The 20,852-nt window shown below is 44.0% G+C and overlaps 1 protein-coding gene across 1 annotated transcript; it reads right to left on the reverse strand.

Moving 5' to 3' along the window:
• Position 1: 1 nt before the first annotated feature.
• LOC129407542 (scavenger receptor cysteine-rich type 1 protein M130-like) lies at positions 2-18,290 on the reverse strand. The gene is made up of 7 exons (XM_055149046.1): positions 18,038-18,290; positions 16,191-16,220; positions 12,310-12,603; positions 10,648-10,677; positions 10,208-10,495; positions 9,763-10,092; positions 2-19 (listed from the first exon to the last, which is right to left on the reverse strand). The coding sequence occupies exons 1-6, from the start codon at positions 18,072-18,074 to the stop codon at positions 9,776-9,778; spliced, it is 996 nt and encodes a 331-aa protein (XP_055005021.1). The 5' UTR covers positions 18,075-18,290; the 3' UTR covers positions 2-19; positions 9,763-9,775.
• Between the last annotated feature and the right edge of the window lie 2,562 nt (positions 18,291-20,852).

Here is a 20,852-nt window from a genome sequence, read left to right on the forward strand (position 1 = left end):
TGGAATATGAGTGTTCTCTCTGTGACAGAGGGATAATGATGATGATGATGATGATGGTGAGTGTGTTCTGTGCGTCAGAGGCGGTGCTACCATAAGGCAAAAGTAAGCCGCTGCCTGAAGCCCCCAAACCTGGAGGGGCCCTCAACCGACTGCCCTCAGTGCCACGAATGGTCGAGGCCTCAGAGCAGTTTGATTTTCTCTCAGTATGACATTAAATGAGAGTAGTTTACTTTGAAACAATAATCAGAAGAAAAATAATAATCATTATGTGAAATGGATGTAAACAAAAATGTAACTGTACCAGCAAAAAAATAAAACTACTTTCAGTTCTGGTTTTCTAGTCGGCAAAAGGACTAATAAGACAAGTTTCCAGTTCATCATAATTCAAACAGAGATATGCACGTCTCAAGAACAATGGGAAAAAATCAACAATAAATGCGATTAATTAATTACAGTCATATTTAGCGCGTTATGTTTTTTAATCGCGTTAATCTCATTTAATCTCTAACTTTACTGTTTCTGTATGTGAGTTGCTTTATTATAAAAACTGTTTTTATGTGTTGTTGGGACAACAACACACACAAAAAACACATTTCTAAATTTTTTTAACGTAAACGTCATGTTAACTTTGGCGGCGTCAGTCGCACAATGGACGAGGCGGAAGAACCAGTAGAACAGAGGCAGCAGTGCTCAGGTAAAAACACATTCATGTCTTGGAAATTCTTCTCCCGACGTGAAATATAAAAAAATAACAAATATAAAATCGCCTACAACTTAAATGTCATTGGTGAAAACAGTGGAGTGAGCTGTGAGTCCGAGTCTCTCTGACTACATTCAGACTGCAGGGCTTAACGCTCAGTTCAGATTTTTTTGTGTGAAATCCGATGTTTTTGCGAGGTCGTTCACATTTCCAGTTAAATGTGACTTGTATGTGTCTCCAGTGTGAACTTTAAAAGGCCCAAAAGTGTCCCACATGTGACACTGGAGACTCGACGTCAACCACAGCGAGCGTGCTCTGTGTTTACAGAAGTTGTCCAAACATGGACGCAGCATCGAGCACCTGGAGATTTTAAAGTTCCTCTCGTACCGGAGCCAGAACATGAACAACTTACTTGAGATTGAGAAGGAGAAGGACGAGGTTTTTGGTCGTGGTGTTTTGTGGTTCAGTCCGTTGAAAGGAACGTGTGGATGTGGAGATGGAGCCAAGAGTGGTGAGTGGTGATGTGCTTCACTTCAGTCACACGGACTTTATTAACAATTTTCGCCTACTTCAGCGCAGAATAGTGACATTTGTGTCTTGTTGATAACGTGTAGGTGGATGAATGTGCTTTGGCCGTTCACACTGAAGTCACATGTCAAAAGATCAGATATGTATCAGTTTCAGGAGCACATATCCAAGTGTCCTGGGTCACATTTGAAAAAATCTAATCTGTGTGGTTCAGACTGTCATTAAAAGATCACATACAGGCCAAAAAATCGGATTTGGGTCACTTCAGGCTGCAGTCTGAACGTAGCCTCTGTGAGTGAGACTGTAGGGGGCGCTAAAGAGTGCGGGCCTGTGCAGTGAATTACGGGTTAGGTACTAGAGTGGACATTTGGACACAACCGTAAATATCATAAATGTTTCCCATGGCAACCATCATGTAAACAAAGAGCCAAACGTGTGCAATAGTCATAATTCGATTAAAGGTTGTATGGAGGATTTTTTTTTTGTTTTTTTTGTTTCAAATTGTCAATGAAAGTTTAAAATACCATTACAGAGACGCAGCAGCCTTGACATTAAGATTACAAAAAAAAAAAACAAGAATGAAAATCTATCAACTGTGGATGTAGTGAGGCCAGATAAACATCAGCCAATAGAAAATGAGGCTGCCTCATTTTCTATTGGCTGTCAGGTTGTCAATCAAACTCCCTACGTTTCTAGTGTAACTGACTCACCGGGATTATGTGGTTTATGCAGCGGTTCTTAGAGGCTTTTTCTAACTGTAGCTTCCTCACATTTTGCACAAAGTTTGTTGCGAAGGCAGAAGAGAATCCACAATCAGTTCACCGCAAAAGAAAGTCGGTTTTTGAGGTCGCTGAAAGAAGAAGAGAAGTGGAAAAGAAGCAAAGACAAACTGAGGTGATTCTTGGAGATTCCTTCCAGCGATGGCGTGACTGAAGCAGACGAAGGGTCTAAAAACTGATGCACTGGTCGCTAAATTACACCTAGACAGGTCACTTCAGTAATTCTGAACGCCACTGGATGTAAACAAGCGTGTTTTCTAGAGTAAAGAGGCGGGAGGAGATGTTTCTACTGAGGGAGCTGTGGAGGAGGAAGGTGGTGTCACGCATGCATAAGGACAGTTGCTGTATTTCTCTTCCCTAAAAAAAATCCTATATACACCCTTTAACTTAAATTAACGCCGACTTCATGATGTGGAAGGGTGCTGCCTCAGAACTCCCTCAAATGGATTGGACACTACAGCGTTGACCCTGTAGAACCAGGCAAAAATTGATGGTGAAGTCTGCCCAGGAGGTAAACAGGCTCCAGGTTGAATGGCATCTCACTTCACACGGTGTTTGACGGTCCTCAGAGACATAGCTCTGGTTAATGGCCTCCACCTCCCACTTGGCAAGACGCTGCTTCAAAAGAGCCAGACCTATCCTTGAGCCGGCGTAACAGACAAACAGTCGCTCAGATCCTCAACATTCGCTGTGACCCTCATGTAAACTTCCAGAGCGCGGACAGGACAAAGAGGTTCTGTAGAGGCCTCAATGCCAAACCGGGCCAACTGGAGCGGAAGGGTGTTACCTGCAGAAGAAAATACCATTGGAAAGAAATGCAACAGGACTCACTGATGGACAGAGCCTGTAGATCGCCTGAAGCCTTGACCAAAAGGGAAGCAGTCTTAAATGAGACCCACTTCAGGTCCACCTGATCCAGAGGCTCAAACGGGGAAGTTTGCAGCGAATCCAAAACCAGCAACAAATCCCAGGACAGAGCAACAAGACGCCTGGAGGGGTGAAGCCTTCGAGCAACAACAAGACTGGATCAGGATTGTGGAGAATATTTCAGTGATGGAAAGAATAACATCTTAAACTGAAAGGTACAAATACGATGAGCAATGGGAAAAATGGAATGTATTCATAAATGACACCAGTAAAACAACGTAGCACAAATGTCAATACCAAATTGAATACGTTTTCGAGGGGGGTCCTTAGCATCCAAAGAATACAAGAACAAGTCACAAAAATACAAACAAGCAAAACAAAAACAATACAAAAACAAAACAACACATCTAATAAACAGAAACACAAAGTGATAAGAAAAAAGACACAAACAGACATTAAACATAAACATAGAGAAGCGTTGATATAACAACCAAACAGATCCTCACTTAAAGCTGTCACATTGTGTTTTAAGATGAATGAATAAGTTTTTCTTAAAGATATGGAATGATGATGTGGAGCGCAGAGGGTTTGGCAGATTGTTCCAGCCTGATGGTGCTTTGAATCTGAACGCTGTTCGTCCGATGACTCTGGAGGTCTTGGGTATTACAGTCTAATTGTCTGGGAGAGTATTGTGATGAAAATGGAACAAAGTATTGTTGAAGGTAAGATGGACAGAAAAGAAAAATGCATTTAAAGATGAACTGAAACCAATGAAAGCGCAAATCCATGTTTAAATAAGAACCTGTAACTCCAGACTGTTGTTACATTGTTTTTGATTTTATATTGTTTTTGTTTGTTTTGACATGTTACTTAAAACCAATAAAAACAAAGTTATAAAAAAGAAAAAAAGAAAAGGGCCACATTCTTGTCACTCCCCACAGAGGCACCATTCACACAACGATGCCAGTAAAACACTGCAGCAGCAAATGTCCTGAGGGTCGATGGTGAACTGCAAGAACAGAATGGAGGAGACCGGACAGAATACTGCGTCCAGGTTGTTCCTATGGCACAAACATTAAAGAGCTTCCACCTTTTTGCATACAGTCGCCACTAGGGATGGGCATGATTAGTCGATTAATCGATGATTGATCATTAAGAATTTCATCGATTATGTTCATTTTAATCGACAAACTGAATGTAGGTTGTTGTGCGTAGTGTGACCAAACAGGTCTGTACATGTGTCTCTGCATCAGAAGGAGCGAGACACAAACAGTCGGTCAGTCTGAAACACGCCGAAGCACAAATGCGTATTTAACGATGATTTGTACAAGAAATTCCACACTTTCCGTTCTGGTCGGGACAAGTGTGAGTCCATGTGCACAGTGTACAAAGCAGCACATATGTGTCGGTGTCCAGTGGGAAAAAGTTTTACCAGGTGAGAGTCGCTCAATGTCAATGACGAGGCCCCGCCCCACTCACCCCGTACGGTGTCCTGGTTTTGACAAACACAAATATGGTCACACTAACCCAGGGGTGGGCAAACTTTTTGACTCGAGGGCCACAATGAGTTCTAAAATTTGACAGAGGGGCCGGGCCAAGAACAGATGGATGGAGTGTTACTATAAATTACATACAAGATTTGACCTGTTAACGATTAATGATTAATTTAATTAAATTTCAGTTGAATAAACACAGCAGGAAAACACACCTTCAGTTTCAGTGGGAACAGTGTTGTTGATCTCCCTGTTTTGCCAGTGCATCAAAGTCTGGAGTAAGTTTTGTGGTGGCGATTCTCAGGATTGATCCGAGGTGTTGGTCAGTTATTCTGGATCTGTGACGGGCTTTGTTTATGTTCATAACACTGAATGTCTGCTCACATACGTAGGTCGAGCCAAACAAGGCCAGCATCTTCCGTGCCCTCCTCCGGAGGTTTGGAAACGTGGCTTCGTTCAGTGAAGCATAAAAGTCGTCAAGTTTAAGAGTGTTGAACTTTTCCTTCAAGATGGAGTCAGACTGAAGATCGATCCGTTCCAATTGCACCTCATGTGGTACTGTTTCAGGGTCTTTTGAGAGGGGACGGGACACGAGCTGAAGTGACTTTTCAATGTTTTCAAAATCAGAGAACCGGCGACTGAATTCTCTGTGCAGGTCATCCAGTGATTTGCTGTATTTCTTTGCATATCGCGTCGCCTCTTTCTCTGTGCCAAGTGTGGTGAAATGAGTGAAAGATGCGTTTGCAACTTGTCTGGAAAATAAAGCTAGCTTAGATTTGAACGCTGTAACATGTTTGTACATGTCGTGCACAAACTGATCTTTCCCCTGCAGTTTCACATTCAACTCATTCAAGTGTGAAAATACGTCCACAGCAAACGCAAAATCACAAAGCCAGTTCTGGTCACTTAGCTCAGGAAATTCGTCAGATTTCTCCACGAACTCCAAAAATGCGCCGATCTCCTCTTTCAGGTCCCACACGCGTTGAAACACTTTGCCCAAACTTAACCACCGGACACGAGAGTGGTAAAGTAAGTCCTGATGATCCGCATCAATTTCCTCCAGGAACGTGATGAACTGACGATGCTGGAGTCCCCTGGCGCGTATAAAGTTCACAAGTTTTATGACTGGATTCACAACATGGTTAAGCTGCAATACAGACTTACACAGTGATTCCTGATGGATGATACAGTGAAGGAAAATAACATCCTGTTCAGGATTTTCCTCTTTTACTTTATCCTGGATTCGTTTCAGCAGCCCAACGTTTTTTCCTGTTAAATTTGGTGATCCATCTGTCGTGACATTGGCAAGTTTACTCCAAGGTAGTTTATGTTTCTCGATGGCAGCAGACACCTTGTCAAACAAATCCTCTCCCCGCGTTGTTCCCTTCAGGGACTCCATGCTCAAAAACTCTTCCGTTATCTCAAAGCTGTCATTTATCCCTCGGATAAAAATTAGGAGCTGCGCTGTGTCTTTGATATCGGTGCTTTCATCCAGTGCAAGTGAATATAACTGAAAGGACTCTGCCTTTTTGTTTATTTGGCTGGCTATATGTTCGTCAATCAGTTCCACACGGCGAGTCACAGTCCGACGTGACAAACTGATCTTTTCAAACTTGCCTTGGCTTTCCGGACACAGAACAGCTGCAGTCTCTATCATGCAATCTTTTAAAAACTCGCCTTCGGAGAAAGGCTTGCTAGCTTTTACTAATTTGAATGCCAGCAAAAAGCTTGCCCTGGTAGTTGACTCTTGAATCGCAGTTTGTCGGTGAAAAAATTTTTGCTGAGTCAGTAAATTAGCTGACAATCTCTCAGCCGTAGCTGCCCGCTCTTGCGCTGACAGCTTGCTAGCGTAATTGGGATGCTTCGTAGCTAAGTGACGGCTGATATTGAACTCCTTAAAAACCGCGACAGTTTCTTGGCATATCAAGCATTCAGCCTTTGATCAGACTTCTTTGAAAAAATATTTTGTTGTCCATTCCGTATTAAATAGTCGGCACTCACTGTCGACTTTTCTTTTCTTTGATAAACTCATATTTACAGAAGGGGGAAAAGCTTGACCGAGAAGAAGAGGGGGCGAAAAGCTCAAGCGCGCCATCTGCTGGGGAAATGTGGGCATTACAGGGGAAAAGTAAATGAACAGGTTTGCCGGTACCGGTATTATTAATTTTATATTTTAATATAACTGTGACATGTTTGGCGGGCCGGATTAAAAAGACCAACGGGCCGTATATGGCCCGCGGGCCGTAGTATGCCCATGTCTGCACTAACCTGTATTCACCTGAGTCATGTCCTTTAATCCGACAGAAGTTGAACCACATCAGTGACACAAGAGCTGTTTTTTTTTTTTCCGCTTAGTTTATGCAAATTAGCGATGTGGTTTAAAGTTTATGTAAAGGTCAAGTTAGCTCTTATATACATTAACACGCAGTTTATGGCATTTAATTGTAAGGGTCACACTTCCGGTGTGAACGGAAGTGAAGGAAAAAACGTTAGCTTGTTATAAAGAAACGACGCACAGTAAAACACGGCAACGTTAATAGTGAAAATCAAAACAACGGAGAAAAGTTCTATAAAACAAAGTAAAGATAGCTACAGTCGACAGGGGAACAAGGTTTGTTTGACTTGTTAATGTATATTTGAACTTCTTGTCACTTGTATCAAATTAATGTTAAATATGGATAACGGTTAAGCAATGTAATGAGCTAGTGATGCTGTAATCGTATGGTAATTGCTGTTATTTTGTTCTTGTCTAGCTCTTACGTTGGTTCTATGACACGGCAAGGAAAGATTAAAAGTCATTTAACCATCAGTTCTGGCCTTCTCAGTTCGACTGGATGCTACAGTTTAGTTTCTGTGAGAGTTGAACAAATCTGCATTAAACACATTATAATGTCAAACAGCTGATGTGGCTCTAGAGTGGTTATGGTTTATATGTCGTAAAGTTGAATTTATTTATGCAGATTAGTGCAGATAGTAATAATAATGATGATAATTTTAATATAAAAACATTAATGATTAATCGATAATCGATCGTTAATTCTTCTGACGATTGATTAAGAAAATGTAATCGAATGCCCATCCCTAGTCCCCGAGCATTGGAAACTGTGTGACCTAAAATCCCAACCATATATGTACTCTGTGAAATTTGTGCCGGACTCTACAGTGGCCACACCAAAAGCCGGAGCCGCTCTGGATTCAGGTGAAGAAGTCTCCCTCCTAACTGTGACAGGAGATCTCTCCTGGAGGAAGAGCCTGTGCAGGAGTAAAACCAAATCCTGTCCGACCAAAACTGGACGTCACAAGGTCGCTCGACTCTCCACCTGCGCGTCCCCAAAGATGATCATTCACGCTTGAAGCGCGGCCTCCGGAGGTCAGCAGGGATGAAACAGAACCTGCAGATTTAGCACGAGTTCCTCTCTCAAACTGAAAACACTCTGTTCCACCTTGTGATGTCATCATGTGGTGATACAGAAAGTGCTCCACTGTGTTTTTAAACTCCACACACCTTCACTAGAATCATTTGGATCATTTCAGGAGTGGATTTGCCGATCTCTACTGAACTTAAGGTAAAAAGAGCTGTAAACGTGGAAACTACCACTTCATGACATCACTAGGTGGAACAACATTTAGAGCTTTGGAGATGTAGACAGACTGATAATAAAGATTTACGGTATTTTCTGGGTGATTAACCACGGTCTTAAGCCTCTAACAGCATCAAAAAACGACCGCATGCGCCGCAATCTATACACGAATCCACTTAGGTGTCCCAGCACGACTTCAGTAAACTACAAAGCCACACCACCCACAGAACACACAAACACACACGCAGCAGACAGTGACCGCACAGCGAAACACACCCACAGACACACTCATCACTCCACACCGACGAGGAACGGAACAAAAGAAAAAAACGAAAAAGCGAGTGCAATGTGCCACTTCTAGACACAACTGAACAACTGAGTCACTGTGAACACGCCGACAATCCGTTGGTCCCAGACAGCACCCTCCCTACACGCCACAACTGAACAAAGCCCAGAGTCACCGTGAATGCCACAAACAAACAAAACCACTCACCCATCACACTGCTGGGTTTCCTTTAAAGTCTAGTGCGGTTTATTTGTGAAAAAAGTTTGAAAATAGACCATTTAATGACTTAATAAGAATGCGCCTTATAATCCAGAGTGTCTAATAGCCCGGAAAATACGATACTCAAACATGTGAAAGAAACATCAGGCTCTTTAAGTTTATCACTGATGTTTTGTTGATGTGAGGAGGTGAAATCCTGTTTGTGTCACTGAGTCTCTGCATGTCTGCTGTTTGCATATTCTCTGTGTGTCTTTGTGTGTTTCCTTTGGTTTCCTGTATAAGCGAGTTTCATTGTTGACAAAAGCGCGCATTGCATGCTGGGAATTATTTTGGTCAGCGAAAAGAAACACTAATTGAACATGACGGACAGAGCGAGAAAGCACGTAAAGGGTATAGTGTATAGTGTGTGTGTATATTGTGTGTGTATAGTGTGTGTGTATAGTGTATAGTGTGTGTGTGTGTGTGTGTGTGTGTGTATGTGTGTGTGTGTGTGTGTGTGTGTGTATAGTGTGTGTGTGTGTATAGTGTGTGTGTGTGTATAGTGTGTGTGTGTGTGTATAGTGTGTGTGTGTGTGTGTATAGTGTGTGTGTATAGTGTGTGTGTATAGTGTTGTGTGTGTATAGTGTGTGTGTGTGTGTGTGTGTGTATAGTGTTTGTGTGTGTGTAGTGTGTGTATAGTGTGTGTGTGTGTGTGTGTGTGTATAGTGTGTGTGTGTGTAGTGTGTGTGTGTGTGTATTGTGTGTGTGTGTGTGTGCATGTGTACCTTCCACAGAGAGCTGGAGTGTGTGTGTGTGTGTGTGTATAGTGTGTGTGTATGGTGTGTGTGTGTATAGTGTGTGTGTGTGTGTGTATTGTGTGTGTGTGTGTATAGTGTGTGTTATAGTGTGTGTGTATAGTGTGTGTGTGTGTGTATAGTGTGTATAGTGTGTGTGTGTATATTGTGTGTGTGTATAGTGTGTGTGTGTATAGTGTGTGTGTGTGTGTGTGTATAGTGTGTGTGTATAGTGTGTGTGTATAGTGTGTGTGTGTGTATAGTGTGTGTGTGTGTATAGTGTGTGTGTATAGTGTGTGTGTGTGTGTGTGATATAGTGTGTGTGTGTGTATAGTGTGTGTGTGTGTGTGTATAGTGTGTGTGTGTGTGTATAGTGTGTGTGTGTGTGTGTGTGTATAGTGTGTGTATAGTGTGTGTGTGTATAGTGTGTGTGTGTGTGTATTGTGTGTGTATAGTGTGTGTGTGTGTATAGTGTGTGTGTGTGTGTATAGTGTAGGTGTGTGGTGTGTGTGTGTGTGTGTGTGTGTGTGTGTACCTCCCACAGAGAGCTAGAGTGTGTGGCTCTGAGAGGAGAAGTTGTGGTTGAACACCTGCAGGAGGTAAACACAGGTGTAGTTTCCTTTGTGGGCGTGGTCAACGTCAGAGAACAGGAAGTGGGCGGAGTGATTGACGGCGGGCAGGGTGCGGTTCTGAGCGGGGGGCGCGGCGGGAGAGAGGAGCCGGAAGGAGCCTCCCGGGTACTGTGGCTCCACAAAGCATTTGACCCGAAACTTTGAGCCCAACTGCACCCGCACCCCCTGAGGGTGGAGCTCGGACGCCCCGTCACTCACAGACACGGAGATGATTGGACGATTCAAGATGAAGTCTGTGGAGACACGTGATTGGACACATCAGTCACTGTGTGTGTGTGTGTGTGTGTGTGTGTGTGTGTGCGTGCGAGTGTGCGTGCGTGTGTGCGAAATGTAAGATCAGACTTTTACCTGAACACATCACGTCCACACCCCAGGAAGAGGACGATGAATGAGAGACACATTCTCTCATTGAAGACCCCTTCACACAGTCAGATGAAACCATCCACACATGACTCTGTGGAAAATCATATCTCTCTTCTCCATAAACAGCAGAGCCACAGTCCAGGTCTTTGCACACAACAGCTGTGTGCTCCAGGTCCCAGGGTTCATCGAGCTCAATCACTCGTCTCCACTCTCCTCTGAGTCTGATCTCCACAGTCCCACAACAACGACTGACTCCTCCCACGAGTCTGAGCTCTGAACAGACGAGACACAGAGTGAAGCCCCACCCCTTTACCTGAGCAGTGAAGCCCCGCCCCTTTACCTGACACACACACACACACTCAGTGAGGAGGTTGTGGGTTTGACTCCTGGTCTGTGTGAGTGTGTATGTGCCGAGTGCTTCTTACCTGCTGAGCTGTTGTTTTCTGCCTGGGCCCCTGCACACAAAGAGTTCATGTCACAAAATGACATCTGTTGGTCACATGACACAGAGCTGCTCCTGTGAGTCTGTCCCAGGGCAGCTGTGGCTACAACAGCCTCACCAGCACCGAGTGTGAAGGGCAGCAGTAGTTCAGTTGGTAGAGCATTCGCCCACTGATCTGAAGGTTGGCGGTTTGATTCCAGCTCTCCACATGAACATCACAGGTTGAGCAGTCAGATCCACTGACCCACAGGTTGAGCTGGTGTGATTCCAGCTCCCACAGATGAACGCTGTCATTGTGTCCTTGGGAAAGACACTTAACCCACCTTGCCCACAGTGTCTGAATGTGTGAGTGGTTCCTAGTTGTAAAGCGCTTTGATCACCTTGAAGGTGGAAAAGCGCTATAGAAAAATGTGACCATTTACCATTACTCTGAGCGAGCAGGAACACGCTCATGTGGCCTTCACACATTTTCTTGAAACAGCAGGTACATTACGATTACTGTTCAGCACAGTTTTGTAAAAGTGATATTTCGTGACGCTGTTTTGTGCATGTACACGCGTCATCATTTATGTAAACTAGAATAATGATAATAAAATAGAAAAATGTCATGCTAAATAACAAACAATGAAAAAAGAATGAATAAATGTAGATAATATTATATCTTACAGAAAACCCACGAATGTGAGAAGTGACCCACCTCATTCATTTACCCCAGTCACCCCTAAATAATAAACGGGATCACTAGTGCACATTTTTGAATAAAGATTTTGAATAGTTTTGAGACTGTTTAAAATAATTCCTCAAATATAAACCCCAGTCAGTGCCCAAACACCTGGATCTTAATGAATGAGCTTTTGTCAGTTCAGTAAAACTCTGTGTCTCTGAACAAGTGTAAATCCTGATACAAAAATAATCCAGTCTCTGATTTTCTATCTGTTACAGTCTTTGATATTTGAAGAGCATTTACATCATAATCTTTTATTAGGATTTATTGTCTCGATTTGTCAGATTTCAACTTGTGCCATTTCAGTTTTGAATGATGCAAAAGTCAAATATGTCAATATTTATGGAAAAATCTATGTCGCTGACGACAGTGTCAGAATATTTGTTTTCATGGCAATAAGTGAGAAAATTATTATTTTATTTGATTGAATATTAAGATGTGTCAAAATACCACAGTAAATGTTATATTTTATTTGTGAATATATTGACCTTTTAAGTTATGTGACCTTTTCCTGCCCCCGGAAGTAAACAAAGAGAGAGAAAAATATAGTAGATGCGAAAAGAGAGAAAGACGACAGAAAAATGTGTAAAGAAAAAGACGTCAGAATTAAAGACACGATACTTAACTCCCGCTGGTGTTGTACAGATGAACACGGTAAATATTGTTTTCAATTGTGCATTTATTTAAAGGTTTTTATGTAAAGCTGAGCCTTTTTCTGTGTCTGTATTAGTTTTCACGGTGTTTCAGTGTGTTGGTGGAGTTGAAGATTACGGAGAATAAATATTGACATGATCATCAGGACGGAGCGTGAAGTCCTTTTTTACAAAGAAAACCAGGGGAGCTACAATATACCCAAAATGGGAAAAAATTAAATAAATAATATTATTGCCATCTGGTTGTAATGTAAGATCAAACTTTTACCTGAACACTCCACCTCCAGAGCCCGAGAAGAGGAGAGAGAATCAGAGAGTGAGACACATCCTCTCACTGAAGACTCCTTCACACAGTCAGATCTGAGCCACCAAACACGACTCTGGGGAAAACCTCCTCTGTATCCTCCAGAAACAGCAGAACCACAGTCCAGGTCCCTGCACACAGCAGCTGTGTGCTCCAGGTCCCAGCGTCCGAAGGGCTCATGCACACGTCTCCACTCTCCTCTGAGTCTCACCTCCACAGTCCCAGAACAACGACTGGCCCCGCCCACCAGCCTGATGTCTGAACACACAAGAGACAGAGTGAAGCCCCGCCCCTTTACCTGACACACAAACACACACACACACTCAGTGAGGTTAGACTCCAGGGGCCTCATTTCTAAAGCTCATTTACACACAAATCCTTGCGTAGTCGCTCTTTACGCCAAATACGGGATTTATGAAACTCGTCTTAACGCTTGTGTTGTCCTCAAAGGGATACAGAGGAGTACAAATGTACCCCTCTGAGGTTAAAACAGTTCCCAAATAAATAAAGAGCATAAACACCACAATGCACACAAAGAACAGAGACAATGTAAGGCCAAGTCACATGGCTGTTATGTGACCGGGTCAAATGGACCCATAGATATATGGGTCACATTTGTACCCCTCTGTATCCCTTTGAGGATAGTACAAGGGTTAAGCGTCGCACTTTGCTTCTCTCTACAGTCCCTGACAAAAGTCTTGTCTCTTATCCATTTTGTAGAAACAAAAGCTTATAACTTGACTTTAAATTAATCGATTGGTTTTAGAAATGTCTCATATGAAAGCTAAAACCCTCCCAAATTATGCTCAATAAACTAAAATAAATTTGCTTCACTGAAAAAAGATTGATAATTTAATGAACACAGAAAGGTCAGATTTTGCCAAGACAAAAGTTTTGTCGCCTACAGAAAATTTAACAAATAATTTACTTCAAATACAAAAATATGTTGCATAACGTCAGTGAATGAAGTAGTGGTGCTGTGAGATCCATATTTAATATCTTGTATGACTCCATGAGCTTGAAGGACTGCATCCATGCGGTTCCACAATGATTCATACAATTTGTTGATGAAGTCATCAGGAATAGCAAAGAAAGCATCTTACATGCCTCCCGGAGTTCATCAAGATTCTTTGGTTTTGCCTTCCATGCTTCCTCTTTCATTCTACCCCAGACATGCTCAATGATGTTCATGTCTGGTGACCGGGCTGGGCTAACCCTTGATCTTCTTCGCCTTGAGAAACTTTGATGTCGAGATAGAAGTATGCGATGGAGCACCATCCTGCTGCAAAATTTGACCCTTTTATGGTTGGGAATGTAAGAGGAGCTAATACTTCTTGATATTTTAGGTTATTGATATTGTCTTCCACCCTGCAAATGTCTCGCACACACCCCCATACTGGGTGGAACCCCAGACCAGGATTTTTCCGCCACCAAACTTAACTGTTTTCTGGGTGAATCTTGGATCCATGTGGGCTCCAGTAGGTCTACTGCAATATTTGCGGTGGCTGTGATGTAATTCAACTGAGGATTCATCTGAGAAATCCACCTTCTGCCACTTTTCCAGTGTCCATCCTTTTAGCAGGCTGTGGGCCTTGGCAAATGCCACACAGTTTTTTAATTGCCTTTTGTTTAGTGCTGGTTTCTGTGCACTGATTCGACCATGGAGGCCATTTCCAGACAGAATTGTACAAACTGTTCTAGTTGACACAGCGACTTGAGGTGACCAGGCCTGGTGGAGTCTGCTGCAGTGGAAAAGGGGCCTTGGATTTTCGAATCAACAAACGGTCCTCCCAAGCAGTTGTCTTGTGGGGTCTGCCGGACCTGGGCTTCTCAAAAACATCTCCAGTCATTTCAGATCTTTTTCTTATTCTTTGTACTTGACGCTGAGACACATTGAAGGTGTCACCACCTCAGCAGTGGATCTGGTCTTCAGCCTCTTGATAATTAAGGCTTTGGTCTCAGGGTGGATCTTAGGCATGTTGTCAGAGGTCAAGTTGCAGTTGATGTGAAGGTCTGGTGTGCTGGGCTTCTTTTTATACACACCCACTAACTGATTGATCAGTAACTGACCACAGGTGAGGCTGTAATCTAGGATTGGGTGCATCATGTGACAAGGCCACAAGACTTTTGTCTTGCCAAAATCTGACCTTTCTGTGTTCATTAAATGATCAATCTTTTTTCAGTGAAGCAAATTTATTTTAGTATATTGAGCATAATTTGGGAGGGTTTTAGCTTTCATATGAGACATTTCTAAAACCAATCGATTCATTTAAGTCAAGTTATAAGCTTTTGTTTCTACAAAATGGATAAGCGACAAGACTTTTGTCAGGGACTGTATGGAAGCCTACAGAGACCTCCTGTAAACTCTACGCAAAGTCTGGAGACACGGGGAAAAAGTGACACTCGTGGAGATGAGCAGAAGTGAAGAGGGTTTGAGGAAGAGTTTGATCAGGAAATCATCAGAAAATCTACGTATATAAAATAATTACCTTCAAATTTGTGGATTTTAGCAGAGGTTTACAATATTATACATCTGAAAGTTGTGCAGCGCAGGGTCATGGTCATAGACTTGTGTAGGTCATAGTCTGTGGCTGTGACCTACACAGAGGATGAAATAATGACCTGAGAGAAAACTCTTCCCTCAGACGGAGCACAGGAGCCTGGTGTTGGTTTAATGAAGCACTGGGACTAAACGCAGCTCCAACACTGAGCGCCAGAGTGACCCGAGTCTGCACATGACATGAAGCCGACGGGGCCCAACCTGACCCCAACCTGACCCTAACCTGACCCCAACCTGACCCCAACCTGACCCCAACCAGACCCTAACCTGACCCCCAACTCAAAATATTCCCATTTGTAACTGGGAACTCTGGCAAATGAGAGCTGCTCTCTGACAGAACTGAATAATGCTCGTGCCCACCCGACCCAGGCCCGCGCACACAGAGGTCAGACCCACGCACGCACAGAGGTAAGAGAGTTTGGATGATGGAGGGGGCGTGGTCTGTCCTTTTATGGTGAGGTGGAGGTGTGGAGGGGGCGTGGTCATTGTTTTGTGGAGAGGTGGAGGTGTGGAGGGGGCGTGGTCTGTCCTTTTGTGGTGAGGTGGAGGTGTTGAGGGGCATGGTCTTGGTTTGTGGTGAGGTGGAGGTGTGGAGGGGGCGTGGTCTTGGTTTGTGGTGAGGTGGAGGTGTGGAGGGGGCGTGGTCTGTCCTTTTGTGGTGAGGTGGAGGTGTTGAGGGGCATGGTCTTGGTTTGTGGTGAGGTGGAGGTGTGGAGGGGGCGTGGTCTTGGTTTGTGGTGAGGTGGAGGTGTGGAGGGGGCGTGGTCTTGGTTTGTGGTGAGGTGGAGGTGTGGAGGGGGCGTGGTCATTGTTTGTGGAGAGGTGGAGGTGTGGAGGGGGCGTGGTCTGTCCTTTTGTGGTGAGGTGGAGGTGTGGAGGGGCATGTCTTGGTTTGTGGTGAGGTGGAGGTGTGGAGGGGGCGTGGTCTGTCCTTTTATGGTGAGGTGGAGGTGTGGAGGGGGCGTGGTCATTGTTTGTGGAGAGGTGGAGGTGTGGAGGGGGCGTGGTCTGTCCTTTTGTGGTGAGGTGGAGGTGTGGAGGGGCATGGTCTTGGTTTGTGGTGAGGTGGAGGTGTGGAGGGGGCGTGGTCTGTCCTTTTATGGTGAGGTGGAGGTGTGGAGGGGGCGTGGTCTTTGTTTGTGGTGAGGTGGAGGTGTGGAGGGGGCGTGGTCTGTGTTTGTGGTGAGGTGGAGGTGTGGAGGGGGCGTGGTCTGTGTTTGTGGTGAGGTGGAGGTGTGGAGGGGACGTGGTCTGTGTGAGTGTGTATGTGCTGAGTGCTTCTTACCTGCTGAGCTGTTGTTTTCTGCCAGGACCCCTGCACACAGGACCCCATGCACACAAAGAGTTCATGTCACAAAATCTACATGAATCTTAACCGGAGACATGTTTGTACATCAGGCTGTAGCACCAGAGCTCATTTCCGTCTGTTGTCTCTGGGCAGGTTCACTGATTGATTGGAGTTAATACGTGCATCCTGAATTTCAGACTTCTGGTCATCGCCCAATTCATATTGAGAAGGATCCTCCAAAAAAGTGAGCATCAATCCTCCATGTTTGTTTTCCCAGTGAGATGTGTCTATTGTCAAAGTCGATCTTTTCAGGTCTTTTGAACCATATCACTTTTGTTTCTGGTTCTGATATTGTCATATTTTAGTTTTGGGATTCGGACATTGTAATTGTGTGGTTGTTGGTGTTACGGTCTCCGGCTCCGCATCGCCTGGCACTCCCCGTTTGTATTACCACGTGTTTCATCTGTATTTACATGTCCTGTGTGGTGCCTGCTATCTGACTGGTGGGCCGTGGTTCCGTCGCTGTTTACAGAGAACATTTTGTATGTGGAGCGAAGACAAAACGAGCTTGGCAAGGTTTTATCACCAGATTATGTCCAAATCAGAGTCTCGTCTAAAGCTGTCATACACACTTTAAATTAAATAAATACGAGTCAGAAACAGTTTGTTATAGAAATATAATCTTTAAATGTCCCACATCACTGTTTCCTCATCACACAAACAAACCTGGAGCTGTGTTTTGTTTCACTCACACGTTTAACACACAAACCTGCACATTTAAAATGAGATCTTCTCTCAGACTGAAAACACTCTGTTCCACCTTGTGATGTCATCATGTGGTGATACAGGAAGTGTTTTTAAACACCACACACCTTCAATAGAATCCATCCATCCATCCATTTTCGTCCGCTTATCCGGGGCCGGGTCGCGGGGGGAGCAGCCTAAGCAGGGACTCCCAGACTTCCTTCACCCCAGACACGTCCTCCAGCTCCTCCGGGGGGACCCCGAGGCGTTCCCAGGCCAGCCGAGAGACATAGTCCCTCCAGCGTGTCCTGGGTCTTCCTCGGGGCCTCCTCCCGGCGGGACATGCCCGGAACACCTCCCGAGGGAGGCGCCCAGGAGGCATCCGGAACAGATGCCCGAGCCACCTCAACTGGCTCCTCTCGACGTGGAGGAGCAGCGGCTCTACTCCGAGCTCCTCCCGTGTGACTGAGCTCCTCACCCTATCTCTAAGGCAGCGCCCAGCCACCCTGCGGAGGAAACTCATTTCGAGCGCTTGTATCCGCGATCTCGTCCTTTCGGTCACTAGAATCATATGGGTGATTTTAGCTCTGGAATTACCGATCTGTTGAAAGGGAAAAGGAGCTGTTCACTGTTCACAAAACTATCACTTTATGACATCACAAGGTGGAGCAGAGCGTTTAGAGCTTTGCAGATGTCGACAGACTCATAATAAAGAGTTACTCAAACATGTGTGAAAGAAACAAACACAACTCCAGCTCTGATTTTGAGAAGGGAACAGAACATGAACATGAAGTATACATCTAGATATTTGTACTTAAAGTGGATAATTTTTACTTTTACTTCACTACATTTGAGAGCAAATATCTGTACTTTCTACTTCAAATAGCTGGGGAAAAAAAACTAAACAAAACATTGATTAGAAAAAACATTAATTCACTTGTTTCTGTTAAACAAAATCACTACATCTTTTAAGTTTTATCAGATTTCAAAATCTTCGTAAAATACGTTTACTTTTTACTCTTGAAGTACATTTTTAAACAGGTACTTTAATACTTTTACTTAAAACAAGAAGTCTGTGGACGAGAAGAAACAGAACTCACCCCAGCAGCAGAGGGACAGGAACAGGCTGAGGAACATGTCCGAGAACAAAACCAGGACTGAACCAGGTCTAAACCAGGAATAAACCAGGACTAAACCAGGACTGAACCAGGTCTGAACCAGGAATAAACCAGGACTAAACCAGGACTGAACCAGGTCTGAACCAGGACTAAACCAGGACTAAACCAGGACTGAACCAGGTCTGAACCAGGACTAAACCAGGACTGAACCAGGTCTGAACCAGGTCTCTGAGAGTTCCCCGTTTTAACACATTCTTATTTCTTGATCGTTTGTGGGGTTTTTTTTTCCCTAAAGAGGAAGGAAATGTGAAACAACTTTGCACAACAGCTCATTTTCCCAGTTTACACGAGAGCTGTGATTACGATTAAAAATAATGTAATTCTGTTTTTTTTTTTTAAACACGTAAATAGTGAATTCAATTTAAGCACCAGACGAACCGAGGATCAAACATGTCACAGTAGTTTTCTTACGAACTGGAATAATGATGGACTGTGTTAAAATCATTAAAATTTTGTAGTTTCATTTCAATTTTTCATTTTGTAGTTTGTACTTTTACAACTTTTATGTGTGAAAAATCTTTCAGTCGTCAATTTGTGAAATGGACAAAAGTTTATTTGGTCGAATCCGTTTCTTAGATCGTTCGAGCTGCTTCTTCTGCTCAGACTCTGGTGACACTTCCTCATATCTGCCTGAAGGAGGAGCTAACTACACTGAAACTCCTCTGGAACTACCACACACACCTGACAGTTTGTGTTTGTAGCTCGGCCTGTTCAGCTGCTCTGAGGTCAGATCAGAATCATCCGTCCAGTTTTTCCTCTTACCCAGTGTGTGGGACATGGAGACGAGCTCTGGAGTAAAACAAAGACTCTTCCCATTAAAAAGTCATTTTTACTCACAAGCGTCTCGTGTAAACAGACCCTTAGAATCGATTTGAAGATTTTACTGAACACTTTTAAAGCTTGTTTACGTGTTGCACCAAGTTTCATTTCAGAACTTTTAACCCCGGAGTCACCGACCTGTTGCTCGAGAGCTGCCAAGAGCTCTCCGCTCCCTTCACAACAGAATAATTCAGAATCATATTTGCTGAATAACTCAGATTTGATTTGATTAAATGTCTATCATCATTGTAAATGCACCAATTTGTTTGTTTCTTTGTGCAGTAATAACTGGATAATAGTTGTGTAAATGGACTTTGGAATGACCTGCCTGAGGAAATAAAACTCACATCAGGATCATCTTTTAAAATCACTTCTTAAAACTAATTTTTATTGGTTGGCCTTCCATTCCCTTATTTATTTTATTATAAAATTTTTAAAGTTATAATTTATTGAATTTTTTGCTATTATTTATATTATATATATATATATATATATATATATATATATATATATATATATATATATATATATATATATATATATATATATATATATATATATATATATAAAATTTCTCACCTTCCACGGTGGTAGGTCTCTCACCCTCATTCAGCTCGGGTCCTCTACCAGAGGCCTGGGAGCTTGAGAGTTCTGCGCAGTATCTTTGCTGTTCCCAGTACTGCACTTTTCTGGACTGAGATGTCCATTGTTTTTCCCGGTATCTGTTGTAGCCTCTCTTCCAGTTTGGGGGTTACAGCCCCGAGTGTCCGATCACCACAGGCACCACTGATGCCTTTACTTTCCAGGCTCTCTCCAGCTCTTCCTTGAGCCCCTGGTATTTCTCTAGCTTCTCGTGTTCCTTTTTCCTGATATTACCATCGCTTGGTATTGCGATGTCAACCACCACGGCTCTGCTCTGTTTCTTATCCACCACCACTATGTCTGGTTGGTTCGCCATCACCATTCTGTCAGTCTGTATCTGGAAGTCCCACAGGATCTTGGCTCGGTCATTCTCCACAACCTTTGGAGGTGTTTCCCACCTTGATCCTGGGGTCTCCAGCCCGTACTCTGCACAGATGTTTCTGTACACTATGCCCGCAACTTGGTTATGTCGCTCCATGTATGCTTTCCCTGCCAGCATCTTACACCCTGCAGTTATGTGCTGGACTGTCTCAGGAGCCTCTTTGCACAGTCTACACCGTGGGTCTTGTCTGGTGTGGTAGATCTGGGCCTCTATTGCTCGAGTGCCCAGGTCCTGCTCCTGAGCAGCCAGGATCAGTGCCTCTGTGCTGTCCTTCAGACCAGCCCTCTCAAGCCATTGGTAGGATTTCTTGATATCAGCCACTTCAGTTATGTTCCAGTGGTACGCCCCATGTAGGGGTTTGTCCTGCCATGATGGTCCCTCCAGCACCTCTTCCTCTGGACCCCACTGTCTGAGACATTCTCTGAGCACCTCATCTTCCGGGGCCTTGTCCTTGATGTACTCAAGGAGCTTGGATGTTTCATCCTGGACAGTGGTTCCCACACTCACTAGTCCTCAGCCTCCATCCTTCCGGCCTGCGTACAGTCTCAGGGTGCTGGATTTGGGATGGAACCCTCCATGCATGGTCAGGAGCTTTCGTGTCTTAACATCTGTGGTCTGTATCTCTTCCTTTGGCCAGCTTACAATCCCTGCAGGGTATCTGATCACTGGCAGGGCGTAGCTGTTGATTGCCTGCACCTTGTTCTTGCCATTGAGCTGGCTTCTAAGGACTTGCCTCACTCTTTGCAGGTATTTGGCCGTAGCCGCTTTCCTTGTTGCCTCTTCGAGGTTGCCATTTGCTTGTGGGATACCAAGGTACTTGTAACTGTCCTCAACGTCTGCTATTGTTCCCTCTGGGAGTGACACCCCCTCTGTGTGGACTACCTTCCCTCTCTT

This window comes from Boleophthalmus pectinirostris, unplaced genomic scaffold, assembly GCF_026225935.1.
Source record: "Boleophthalmus pectinirostris isolate CB_2022bp ecotype Guang Dong unplaced genomic scaffold, ASM2622593v1 HiC_scaffold_12, whole genome shotgun sequence".
NCBI lineage: Eukaryota > Metazoa > Chordata > Actinopteri > Gobiiformes > Gobiidae > Boleophthalmus > Boleophthalmus pectinirostris.

Coding starts and splice junctions, on each gene's coding strand:
- LOC129407542 (XM_055149046.1), bottom strand. CDS start 18,074: ATGTTCCTCAGCCTGTTCCTGTCCCTCTGCTGCTGGG. Junction 12,604..16,190: donor AGAAAACAACAGCTCAGCAG/GTAAGAAGCACT, acceptor TTGTGTGTTCAG/ACATCAGGCTGGTGGGCGGG. Junction 10,496..10,647: donor AGAAAACAACAGCTCAGCAG/GTAAGAAGCACT, acceptor TCGTCTGTTCAG/AGCTCAGACTCGTGGGAGGA.